The sequence below is a fragment of the Pelmatolapia mariae genome, linkage group LG20 (assembly GCF_036321145.2).
Source record: "Pelmatolapia mariae isolate MD_Pm_ZW linkage group LG20, Pm_UMD_F_2, whole genome shotgun sequence".
NCBI classification, from domain to species: domain Eukaryota; kingdom Metazoa; phylum Chordata; class Actinopteri; order Cichliformes; family Cichlidae; genus Pelmatolapia; species Pelmatolapia mariae.
This window is the reverse complement of record NC_086244.1, coordinates 15,953,966-15,966,116: the sequence shown is the minus strand read 5'-3', so window position 1 is coordinate 15,966,116 and position 12,151 is coordinate 15,953,966. Positions and strand designations below refer to the sequence as shown.

At 45.6% G+C, this 12,151-nt stretch overlaps 2 protein-coding genes across 5 annotated transcripts; one reads left to right on the top strand and one right to left on the bottom strand.

The window, feature by feature from the left end:
- Nucleotides 1-712: 712 nt before the first annotated feature.
- Nucleotides 713-7,960, top strand: ndor1 (NADPH dependent diflavin oxidoreductase 1). Of its 3 annotated transcripts, none has more exons than XM_063464662.1 (15): nt 713-810; nt 1,842-1,981; nt 2,183-2,260; nt 2,847-2,944; nt 3,039-3,137; nt 3,215-3,316; nt 3,397-3,600; nt 3,778-3,905; nt 4,120-4,331; nt 4,491-4,598; nt 4,685-4,799; nt 5,131-5,277; nt 5,372-5,490; nt 5,621-5,715; nt 5,910-7,960. In XM_063464662.1, the coding sequence occupies exons 2-15, from the start codon at nt 1,847-1,849 to the stop codon at nt 6,052-6,054; spliced, it is 1,785 nt and encodes a 594-aa protein (XP_063320732.1). In that variant the 5' UTR covers nt 713-810; nt 1,842-1,846; the 3' UTR covers nt 6,055-7,960. The 3 variants fall into 3 exon arrangements, with proteins under 3 accessions (XP_063320732.1, XP_063320731.1, XP_063320733.1); XM_063464661.1 differs by having other exon boundaries at nt 716-810; nt 1,845-1,981; XM_063464663.1 differs by having other exon boundaries at nt 716-810; nt 1,845-1,981; nt 5,621-5,768; nt 5,910-6,009.
- ntmt1 (N-terminal Xaa-Pro-Lys N-methyltransferase 1) lies at nt 7,776-11,799 on the bottom strand. 2 transcript variants are annotated; one of them, XM_063464664.1, is made up of 4 exons: nt 11,554-11,623; nt 10,070-10,229; nt 9,414-9,666; nt 7,776-8,698 (listed from the first exon to the last, which is right to left on the bottom strand). In XM_063464664.1, exons 2-4 carry the CDS (start codon nt 10,226-10,228, stop codon nt 8,442-8,444), a joined length of 669 nt encoding a protein of 222 aa, XP_063320734.1. In that variant the 5' UTR covers nt 10,229; nt 11,554-11,623; the 3' UTR covers nt 7,776-8,441. The 2 variants fall into 2 exon arrangements, with proteins under 2 accessions (XP_063320734.1, XP_063320735.1); XM_063464665.1 differs by lacking the exon at nt 11,554-11,623 and adding an exon at nt 11,689-11,799 and having other exon boundaries at nt 7,777-8,698.
- Between the last annotated feature and the right edge of the window lie 352 nt (nt 11,800-12,151).

Here is a 12,151-nt window from a genome sequence, read left to right as displayed (position 1 = left end):
GAGTGAACCCTTCTCGAAACAGGCAGCATGGTGAATAAGACCTCACAGGAGGAAGGTGGTCGGCCGCTTTCTGTGAACAGTTTCTGTGCATGTTGTCTTCGCTGTTTGTTTGTTTGTTTTTTTTTTGTTTGTTTTTTTTTTGGGGGGGGGGGGGGGGGGGTGTCCCTGGTAAGAAAGTGTCACAAGGCTCAGCTCTATTAATCAAATGCATGTCTCTGACTTTCTCCAGAACATTCATCTGTTGTGGTTCAAGGTGAAGGAGTGAGGAGGTTTGCAGGAATTTTACTTGACCACGAGGTGGAGACAAACACAGAGCAGTCACTGTTTATCTGCAGATATTTTGATATTTGACATAAGACAACATTGAGCACTGTAGGCTAATATAATTTTTAAATGAGACATAACGAAGCTACATAGTGGATGAATCAGGAAATTGAATAAAAAAAAATGTTTTTTAAGATGTTTTAGGCTCAAATTTAAGACAAATCAATAAAAATAAGTCACTTTGTAGCTGTTATTAATTAATACTTAAACGAAAAGTATGTCTTCATCAAGTATAATGTTAAAAAAAAAGGGTAATAATAAAGAATAAGCAGCAGAAGTTGCTTGTGAAAGAATTTTTACGTAAACTTTGTTATTTCTGATTTTCCTCCGGGGCTATGAACGCAGCGTCGGCCTGTGAGCCAATCACAGCGTGCCTGCCGTAAAGTGTGGCGTTGAGGGTCAGCATGACCAGTTGCGCCCCGGCTTCTTAGTTTATTTTGTTCATTTGTATAAGTTTCTAGGTAATTGTCGACGAAGACAGGGACGGTGAGTGGATTTGTTTGTTTGCTTGTGGTCATAAATGTGATTTATAGACGAAAAAATAAAAAGTAAGTAAAATAGCGGATCAGATTTTTATCAGTCGGTTAGCTAGTATTCTAGCACGTTAGCTTGCAGCTCAGTTATGTAGTCCTGAGTGAAGGTGAACACCTGCTAATTTACCTGTTTAACTGTTATATTTTATTCATTTCATTAAATCTACTGTAAAAGTAACCGAGATACCTGCAGGTCACGGAAAATGGTTTGTTGTGACCCAAATAAAGAAATTTATGCGCGGAACATATATTTCTGAGTGAAAAATTAAAGTATTGCTAATCAATGTGTTCAGAGCCAACGTTTCCTGTTTGACGAGTCAGCATGTATTTATCACACAGACGTGTGTACATGTGCAGAGACAGTCTCATGCTTATAAGGATGAAAGTCAGATGATTAGAATTAAAGTCACGTTGTGGTTTGTATTGTTTAATTGATTGTTTTTACTGAAACTAACAGCAGAGCTCTGCTTTACGTTTCTTTGTTTCGAGTCTTCTCTTTATGGGCGCTGTTTTCGTCTAGTATCTATTATAGAATAAATAAAACTTTATTCTGCGCCAGAATCGAGCATCATCTTTGTTTCACCAAAACATTCATTCAGAACTTCATCTGTTTACATGTACACAGCAGGCAGCTGAACAAATGCAGCTTCCTGTCCATTAAACTCTGGGTTATTAACCTTGACAGTGAACTTAAACTCTATCACTGTCACATCTGGGAACTTCGCCACTGCCTGGGTCACCCAAGGAAAACTGAACCTGAGTCTCCATCTGGGGCCAGTTAAGAGAAAAATAAGTGGCTGTGTCACATGAGCCAGGAGCGAGTTTACCAGGGTCTTAGCCTGAATGAGCCACACGTGTCCTAACTCCTGTGGTGGGACTGCATGCTGAGTGGATAAGAGAGAATCGAGCTCCATGTTTAATTTAGTCCCTGAGGCTTTTTTGTATCCAAAACATGATGAGTTTCTGTTCTCGTGTTTCTGTCAGCAGTCATGTCGAATCCCGCCCTGCTCGTTCTGTACGGGAGTCAGACCGGGACAGCTCAGGACACGGCACAGAGGCTCGCCCGGCAGGCACAGAGACGGCGGCTGCGGGTCCGAGTGATGCCGCTGGACGACTACAACGTGGTGAGTGAGACGAAGTTTTTCAAACATAAGGGAAGGGGGGGGGGGGGTGTTAAAGTTTTCAGAGCTGTGACTCGATAAATGTGGAATAACTGTGGGGTCACAGTCGGTGTTTCACATGTTTATACCCAACTTTAGTCCCAGAGCTGCTCCTGAGTACTCCTCCTCAACCTCACAGCGTGTCTTTTTCCTCCCATCAAACAGGCCGACCTGATCTCCGAGTCTCTGGTCGTCTTTGTTTGCTCCACTACTGGTCAGGGAGACCCTCCCGACAACATGAAGGTAAGAAAAATGAAAACTGGAAGAGTGAAAGGTGACCTTCCAAAAAAGAAACATCATTATTTTTAAGCACAATTACCTTTTTACTTCAAGTCTTTCCAGTTTGAAATTAACCAAGAGTTTTCCTTTTTAAAGTTTAGAGTGTTTCCCCTCTTCTTCCTGCTAAATGTAGGGATCTTTGAGGTCTGTCCATAAGGTTTTTGAGTCAGTCAGTCATGGTCAAAGCTTCAGAATGAATCAGATTCGAATCCTCAGATTAAAATCAGATCAGATTCACGCAAAACACATGAAACACATTCTCGGCTGAGAGAGACATTAAAGCTTTTTTAAAACTGTTGTACACTATCAGTAGCGTCAGTATCGTCGGACATAACAGGTGGATTTCTCCTGGACTTATCAATATGAAGGTAAAGTGTTGTATGGCTTCATTAAATGTAGTGAAGTTATATTAAACAAAGAAGCCAATTCTGAGGGTCAGTGAGAACCTCTGTGGTTTTTCTGAAGAATGATAAAAGATTTCATGCACAGCCAATTATATTTTGAAAACCTTTACCTGTGTCTGAGACGTCCATGTGTTCTTTGTTTTAAGAATTTCTGGCGGTTCCTCTTTAAGAAGTCTCTACCTGTCGGCTCTCTGAGTCGGCTCGACTGCGCCATCCTGGGCCTGGGAGACTCCTCGTATCCAAAGTCAGTCCAGGATTTATGCTCGCTGTTCTCACCGTTAGTCTACAGTGACTCGTCTGGTTTTTGTTAAAGCGTGTGCGTGTTGTGTGCACCGCAGGTTCAACTTTGTGGCCAAGAAGCTCCATAAGCGCCTCCTGCAGCTCGGTGCCTGCGTGCTGCTGCCCGTGGGGCTGGCTGATGACCAGCACGACCTCGGGTAAGAGACACGTGTAAACATGAAGATGGCGGAGGGTTTGTTGCTCATGTGCTGAGCTGACGGTGTGTTTGACGCAGAGCGGACGCTGTGATCGACCCCTGGTTTGCTTCGTTTTGGGGGAAAGTGTCGACTCTTTACCCGACTCTGTCCGGCGTGATCTCGATGAGGGAAGACGAGCTGTGAGTATCTGCTCCACGTGTCCCTCTCTCAGAAAGTGTACGTTTAATTTATAGGTTTGTTCTGTCTTTGTTTGCGACAGACTTCCTCCAACCTACACGTTCCACTTCCTGGACGACATGCAAGAGAAGGAGGAGGTCTGGCTGAGGATTCCCATGGATCAAACCATCCCCTCCCAGTCTCACCCGTTTCCTGCCAGAATGGTGTTCAACAGGAGGGTGACGGAGCCGTCGCACTTCCAGGACGTCAGGCACATTGAGTTAGACGTCACTGGGTCCAACATTGAGTACGTAACCTTGATCCCCTGAAGATTACTTTTCAGACCTGCATGTTTTTTTTTGTCCTGAAATGCCTTGTTTGGAACAGAATCTGCTCTGAATACGACCCTGAGTTTCAGTATTTAAGTAAAAGCAGTAAGCCTCGTTAGTCTGCCGCCATCTCCAGCTGTGATGCTGTCCTCCAGGTTTGCTGCCGGTGACGTGGTGATGATGCGCCCATGTAACGCCCCTGAGGATGTGCAGCAGTTCTGCCAGCTGCTGAGATTGGACCCAGAGACCCGGTTCACTCTCAGCCCCACAGACAACACTGCAGGTTGGTCCCTGTTTCTTAAATATCCCTTCCTATCAATGCACTTCCTTTCCTTTGAATAAATCTGACCTCTGAATGTTTTAATGACTCTCTTAGTCAGATCTATAATCTGTATATAAAAGATCGAGGTAGCTACAGTGACCTCACTGTGTTCATTTAAAAGCAGGTTGGAAATAATTTTAAGACAATCACTGATCAGTCTGAGTCTATCTTTCAGTCCCAGCCAGGCTTCCTCAGCCCTGCACGGTGCGCCACCTGGTGGAGAGTTACCTGGACATTGCCGCTGTGCCTCGCCGCTCCTTCTTCGAGCTGCTGTCCACCTTCGCCACCAATGAGCTGGAGCGGGAGAAGCTGGCCGAGTTAAGCTCAGCGGCGGGCCAGGATGAGCTGCATAGCTACTGCAACCGACCCCGACGCACCACGCTGGAGGTAACGGTCGAAGAGGCGGAGCTTAGAAACTTTGAGTTTTTTCTGCTTTTTTTTTGCAATTTTGCAATTATTACACCCAAACAGGATTCAGACCTGTGTAATAAATAAATCTGTCTTCATCTGCATTTTAACTCCGATCTGCTCTCCTTGTTGCTGCAGGTCCTGGCAGATTTCCCTCACACCACAGCAGAACTCAAAGTGGACTATCTCCTGGACCTTTTCCCTGAGATCCAGCCTCGCTCCTTCTCCATCGCCTCCTCTCTGCGGGTAGATCATCCTTCTTTATTAGATTTAAAAAGTATTTATATTTTTAGCGTTATAGCCGTCACTATAAAGATGTGGTCTGCCTGCAGGCTCACCCAAACAGGATTCAGGTCCTGGTTGCTGTTGTTCGCTACAAAACCAAACTGTATAAACCTCGAAAAGGCCTCTGCTCCTCCTGGTTAGCCTCTCTGGATCCTACACAAGGTACTCCACCTTATCTGTAGCATATGCTCACCGTAACTGTTAGCAGCCACCTACATACACTGATGATTAGGGTAGGGCTGATTAATCAAATTCCAGCAGTAAACTGGCATCAAATGACGACTCTTTTTAAAATTCATTTTGGATACAAAGCTCTAATTTTGAACAAACCTCATGCAATTTAAGGGCCTATAACCCTGAAACTATTTGTGGTATAGGATAGGCTTCATTAAATAAAGTTAAGCTGAAATCCTGAAGAACTTTAAATAATTAGATCAGATTAATAAGTCATTCTAATTAAAGAATTAAAATGTTTTCCTAATCTGTGTCCCAGGCGATGTGTATGTGCCTTTGTGGGTGAAGAAGGGAAGTCTGAAGTTCCCCTCAGAGAAGGAGACCCCGGTGATCATGGTGGGACCTGGAACGGGAGTGGCCCCCTTCAGGTCGGCGTTACAAGAGAGGACCGCTGAGGGGAAAACTGGTGAGATATCTGATTGATTACATTTCCTAATCGCTCCACAGTCTCTCAGAGCTCACGTGACGACACACCTCTTCATCCTCTCCCTGCACGGCAGCTAATGTCCTCTTCTTCGGCTGCCGCTCCAAGTCCAAAGACTTCTACTTCAGGACAGAGTGGGAGGAGATGATGGAGGCTGGATTCCTCACCCTCTTCACGGCATTCTCTCGAGACCAGGTCAGAAACAAGCTCCTCTTAACCCTGTAAATAATCACCAATATGAACAACAGAAAATGGGAGATGATCAAACTTCCAGTGTCCAGGAGTTCGGTAGGTTTGCCCTTCAAGCATTATTGTGTTTGTTCAGGAGGCAAAGGTGTACGTGCAGCACCGTGTGAGGGAGAATGGCGAGCTCCTGTGGGACCTGATCGCCAATAAAAACGCTTGTTTTTACATCGCTGGGTGAGTCTGAGGCCTCGAAGCTGCCGCTGATAACCTCCCCCACTGAAACTCAGGTTGTATTCTCAGACTCAGTTTAAATACAATTTCGGGACAAAACAAAAACCCTGGTCTTTTATTGTCTAAGCATCACATCTGGAAGCTAGTTTTGATTCCTCTTTAACTAAACTTCAGGTCTTCTTTGTGTTTCCGTGCAGCAACGCTAAACAGATGCCAGCCAGCGTGTGCGACGCCCTCAAAGAGGCGTTCCAGCAGGCGGGAGGTGTGTCCGCTGAGGAAGCCGAGCAGATGCTGGCGACCATGGAGAAGACGGGTCGGTTTCAGAGCGAGACCTGGTCGTGATCGCCCGACCCCAACAACCTTTTGACTACACTGGGATCCGTCCAGCTGTCAGAATCAACTTATTCCAATGAATGAAAGAATAACCAAAAGCCTCTGACGCTCTCTTCATAGAACGAGATTATTTCACCCCACAGAAAGTTCACACTTTGGCTCTGTTTGTGGGTTTGGATGCTTTTAGGGTTGGGCTTTAGCTTCATCTGCATATTTTCTACACACTACTTTAAAAACCTGAACAGGCTGCTTTGCTTTGAGCTTCTAAGTCGACTGTTATTGTGACGCAGCCGCAGAGGTGTGCTGCAGTAGATCATTGGACCAGTTTCCTTAATTCTTTCTACTGCTTTTGCCCTGCTGTGGAAACACAAACCAAATCTGATGCTTCCTACACTTTCATTCATGAGAAGTCTCTGGAGGTCATGATGAAAAACCTCACTGATCCCCCAACATATGAAATCTCATTTTAAAGTCAAGCAGTAGAAGATCTAAACCCTGATCCGTGAAGGACATACCGAATAGTTTTTAGCTTTTTCTGTGGAAAAGTACTGTAGTCACCACACAGTCTCTCATGTACAGCATCACTGAATATTACCCAATAACAGGGACAGAGAGGATTGCATCTCACAACTGGAATCAAGTTACAGAAACAGTTTAAGGAACAAGTCGCTCTTCTCCTCCTTTCTGCCTCCATTTCTGATCGTCTGTGGCATCAGGAGAATCTCAGCAGGTGGTGATCACAATATTTCATCACATCAGTTTGCCTGATTGCATCTAACCTGTATGAAATCATGTGGCGTGAACTTTTAGTCACATAAACCCTTTGAGAAGGACTGTATGCACTGCAGATAAAGGGCATGTTCATTCCTCCTGAACAGGAGTTATAATGGTAATCTGTGAAGTATTTATTGCCTTTCTTGAGCTTTATTAAGTGTGTTGAACAGAAAGTGAAACCAAGTAAACAGTGTTGCCTTAAAGTACGTCAGTGAGGTCCTAAACTCTTAAATGAAGCTATAAGCATTCAGTAAAATACGTCACAATAAACTGTCCGGATCTGAAAACTCCAGAGTGTTTTTGTTTCTGGTTTCTTCCTGAAAATTAATAATTCATACAAGATACATCCACCGTCAGGCTGCATCTGAAATTAGCCGACTATAAACACTCCAGTGACTAAGCTACTGATCATTACAGGAATGAGCCAATCAAATCATGCAAACGCCACAGCACTGCTGCTGACCACTCAAATAATGTTATGAAAACAGCAGACGTTGATCATTGTGAGTAATCAGCCAAAGCAACGAGCGGCTAGCTCAGCCTAAATTTAAAGCTCAGGGGTTATTCGCTGTTACTATGCCGACATGCCAAGCAAAGACAAGTCTACGATGTAGCCCCCACAGCTGACTGATGGTGGGTTTGACATCTGTAAGAAGAAACAATGGAACTGAACAGGCCAATCACAGTCATCATCAGGAGGCGCACGGCAGATTAAGGTGAAGGCTTTCATTAGGGTTTGTGACTGGATCTAATGTATAAATCCCACATTAAGAGAATTCTTGTTCATGTAGTGCTTGAAAGCCTGATGTGGGCATTGCATCAGTTCATTTTGATGTGAAACTGCACAGCCAATTGTGACACAGCTCCACAGGTTTCTAAAAGTAAATAAACATGCTTGGTTGTGTGCTGTGAACAGAAAGCAAAGAAACACAAGACACTGACTCCATTTCCTTATTTTTATCTTCCAGCTTCCCTGAGGTAAATGGCTCTCAGCACTGACTCCGCCCCTTCATACAATCCCACTACACTCCAACTCCCAGCATCCCATGCTGTGTCACCGTCCACCAGATGCATGTGGTGCTCTTTTCTCCCGTGCATCATTAGGCAGGGTTTCAGGAATCGTAGTACAAACCTGGTAACCCGGATACAACCACTCAGTTAGCTAACCGTTCACACGTATAAAAACACCTTAAGGAGAACGTCCAGCCTCACAGATCAAAAATCGACTGCTGCAATAAATACATCATTTTTATTGATCGTTAATCTGCAGTTTGGTGTATTTTTCCTATAAAATGTCCAAAAGTAACAGAAATGTCTGTCGCATTTTCCTTAAAGTGAGCTTTTTAAAAATACTCGGCGATATAAAAGCAGCAAATCCTCACAGAGAAAACGTCCGTTAGATAACTGTTCAGGAGACAGCGACGCAGCTGCATCCGGCGGACGTCCTGAGAAAGTCCAGCACAGGAAGTGGCGTTTGTGGATGATGCAGAAACATTTTATAGCAGGAGTGATCATTACCCCACGCTGCAGTGACCCCAGAAAAGACAAAGCCCACAGTTAGAGAGCGACCCATGATAGAAAACAGACTATTAAAAAGCCCCACCCCCTTCGCCGCTCGTCCTCTATCTGATGGCCAGCGTGTGGACCTGGTAGAGCTCCTTCGGGAAGTTCTTTTGTTGCTCCTGATGGACGATGCGGAGGCCGGCTTTGCTAACCAGGCTGCACACTATGTTCAGATCGCGGCACACGCTGCTGTCCTCCTCGTCAGGGATCACGCCCTCGTACGACACGTTGTCCTTGATGACGATGAGACCGTTGGGCCGCAGCGCCTTCTGACAGCGGCGCAGGAAGTCTATTAGGTGGTCGTCTGTCAGGTGACCTAAGAGTGGGAAGAACAAAAAAATGAATTAGACTGAGGAAAGTTTAGGTCCCACTCCAGGTCAGGGACGAGTTCCTGCCCCAAGTGGAGGAGTTTAAGTATCTCGGGGGTCTTGTTCACGAGTGATGGGAGAAGGGCGCTGTACCGGTCTGTTGTGGTGAAGAGAGCTGAGTGTAAACGCGAAGCTCTCAATTTACCGGTCGATCTACGCCCCTACCCTCACCCTATGGTCACGAGCTGTGGGTAGTGACCGAAAGAACGAGATCACAAATACAAGCGGCGGAAATGAGCTTCCTCCGAAGGGTGGCTGGCCTCTCCCTTAGAGATAGGGTGAGAAGTTCGGCCATCCGGGAGGGGCTCAGAGTAGAGCCGCTGCTCCTCCACATTGAAAGGAGCCAGTTGAGGTGGTTTGGGCATCTGACAAGGATGCCTCCTGGGCGAGGTTTTCCAGGCATGTCCCGCCAGGAGGAGGCCCCGGGGCAGACCCAGGACACGCTGGAGAGATTATATCTCTCGGCTGGCCTGGGAACGCCTTGGTGTTCCCCCGGACAAGCTGGAGGAGGTGGCTGGGGAGAGAGAGGTCTGGGCTTCTCTGCTTGGGCTGCTGCCCCTGCGACCCGGCCCCGGATAAGCGGAAGAAAATGGATAGATGGATGGACGTTTAGGTCATTTAATCGCACGTTTTTTTTTCATCTGCTTTCCGACTCAGACTCACCAATGACCCACTGGATCCAGATGACATCATAGCGCCCGCTCTCTGGCACAAAGTCCTGCAGGCCGCAGCAGAAGTAGTTGCCCACCCTCTTGCCGTCGTCTCCCAGGTACGTCTTGGCTTTGTCCAGGAACTCCTGTGTCACGTCTACCAGGTCAACAGTCTTGAACAGCGGCAGCAGCAGGCGCTTTGTGATCCTCCCGATGCCCGCGCCGCAGTCCAGAGCGCAGCCTGAGCCAGTCTTCCCCTCGCCATCCTGCAGAGGAAAGAGAAAAAAAGATGACGAGGGTTTACACAAAGACCCAAGTAAAGCACAATTCAACGGCATCACAAACAAGGAAACAGCAGCACTCGCTCCCTTTGAAGGTCATACAGCTGTTATCACCCATTTTTATCCACAGATTACAAAATAATGAGTTTTTCCTACATATAATCCAAAGCATAATGATAATAATTCACTGGAGAACCCTACAAGGGTCAGATCAGCATGTCGGATTAGTGGCTGCTTGGCACATGAAAGGTCTCATCCCCCGTTTTTCATTTCATTATTAATTTTATATTTTAACAAGCAATGTCTGAAAACAATGTCTGAAAACCATGAATTCCCTGTACTCAGAGTCCTAACTCAAACATGCTACAATCTTTTTAGAGGTTCTTACGCCAAGGAATTTCTGCAGGAAGGCCTTGGACCCGTTAATGTCGATGCTGGAGATGCTGCCATAGCCTCCCAGCATGCCGTCCACCGTGGGTGGGATATCCTTCCAGTAGTCCTGAGCGTTGGAGTAGAAACTCGCCTCGTCCTCGACTATGTCCCCCATCCTGAAAGGAAAACGCACAAAAATGTGAAAATCAATCAATGGCTGAATCATGAAAAAAAAAAAAGCTTCAGTAAACATCAAAAGAGATTCAAGGATTTTTGAAGGAGGTTAAATTTGCAATGTCACTGACCACTCTTATTTTGAAAGTTCAGTTGCTGCTAACCAGCTGCTTCTTCCATATAGAGTATATCTGCTTGTTTACACTGAAAGACTGAATTATTAGGGGCGTGGTGCTCCATGGACAGGACCTCTGGACCACATCTGTGCTGTTGGTGTCTTTTTAGTGTTTATAATTCAATCATCTGACCAATGATGTGGCCGCTGTGCGGTTAATTGTATAACAGGCCATCCAAGAAGTCTGAGCTCCAGTTTTGGTGGGTGAAATAGTTGGATTTTTGTTTGGAGGTGTCTGCACTTTAGTGGCTCTAAAAAAGATCCAGAAAGATTTCTGCCATGGCGTCCATGAGGTCACGCAACTGTTTCGAGCTTCAGCTCATGGTCAGACTGACTCACATTCCTGTGGGAAACATTTAAATACCCGCCTAAAGGAGCCTGAGAGGAGATTGTTTTAGTTGTGCTGCTTTTATTGTTATGATGACAGCAAAATGCTTTTTATTGTCTCCATTCCGGACAGAAGACCGAGCCACACTAAAAATAAATAAAGACACACCTGGCAGAAATAAACAGGCTAGTTCCTGTTTCTGAGCAACAAACCTCACTCTCTGGCACCGGACAGTGGGACATGAAGTCTATCACCTGTTCATCATGAAAGGGGAACGCGCACACACGCACACAGGCCAAATGTGGCATCATGTGGCTGCAGTTCAGCTGTCAGCGCCTGTCTTGTGAGCAGGACAGAGTGGATGGTTTAAATGTGCAGAGTTTTTGTGTGTTTATAGTCTCACCCTGCACCTCTGTGTTTCACACAGGAACAGCATGACTACAGAAAGAAGCAGGTACATGAAACCATAAAACTGCTATTTATTATTATTATTATCATTATTAATAATACTTCACACTGGGGCTGTGGACGTAATCACTGCCAGGCTTTAGGACAGTTTTCTGTTATATTTTTCCTTCTTGTATCTGATTTACAGTTACAGAACGAAATACTCGCTGAGTAACTGTGTTATAAGTGGAAGTAAATGACTCTTTATGATTTCTGCTTTAACCGAGCAGTTAATAAAGTTTACAAAGTCCTCTTAAAGTGACAGCTGCACCTATATCTGCCTCCCACACCTGCTCACAACAACAAATAACTGCCTGTTTCTGTCGTTTTTAATCAGAAACTTCCCACCTGTCGCTCTCTGTCACTTTTTACGTACTCTCTCTCTCCTTCGCCTGACGCTCTGCACGTGCTAACTTGCACCTAGCCGCCGCCGTTACGCTGTTTCCGCTGTTAAATACCCGCCTCTGCCGGTTATCAGCCCGATAGAGTCACTCTCCGTGATCACACCGACCTGGTCTGGAGTCAGCACCCGGTCCCGCTCCCTCCTCGGCCCCTCGTGAACCCACTCCCGGTGTCTGCTGTGCTTCACTTTTCTATTTGAGACCGTCACACACAATACGTTACTTCCTCTTTTGGTTTCCTGGGAGAAGAAGCGGCCACAGCGCCCCCTGCTGCCCATCGTAGACCCACTTCTTTCACCTGTGCTATTGGACCAGGTAATTTCAGACCCATGATGAATCATAAAAACACAGCTCAGGATCATCTCTGCTTCCTGTCAGGGTTACTTATTATGACTTTCTATAAGAACCGTGGCAGGACATGGGGAGAAAAAAGCCGAGCATAAAACAAATAGGCTCCACACCCATCTGCCTCACCTTAAAAATCCCTGTTCACTTTTCAGTGGTTCCAGTCATCTCTGGATGTTAAAAATTAAATAATAAAACTACTACTACTTCTTATTCTTATTCTTATTC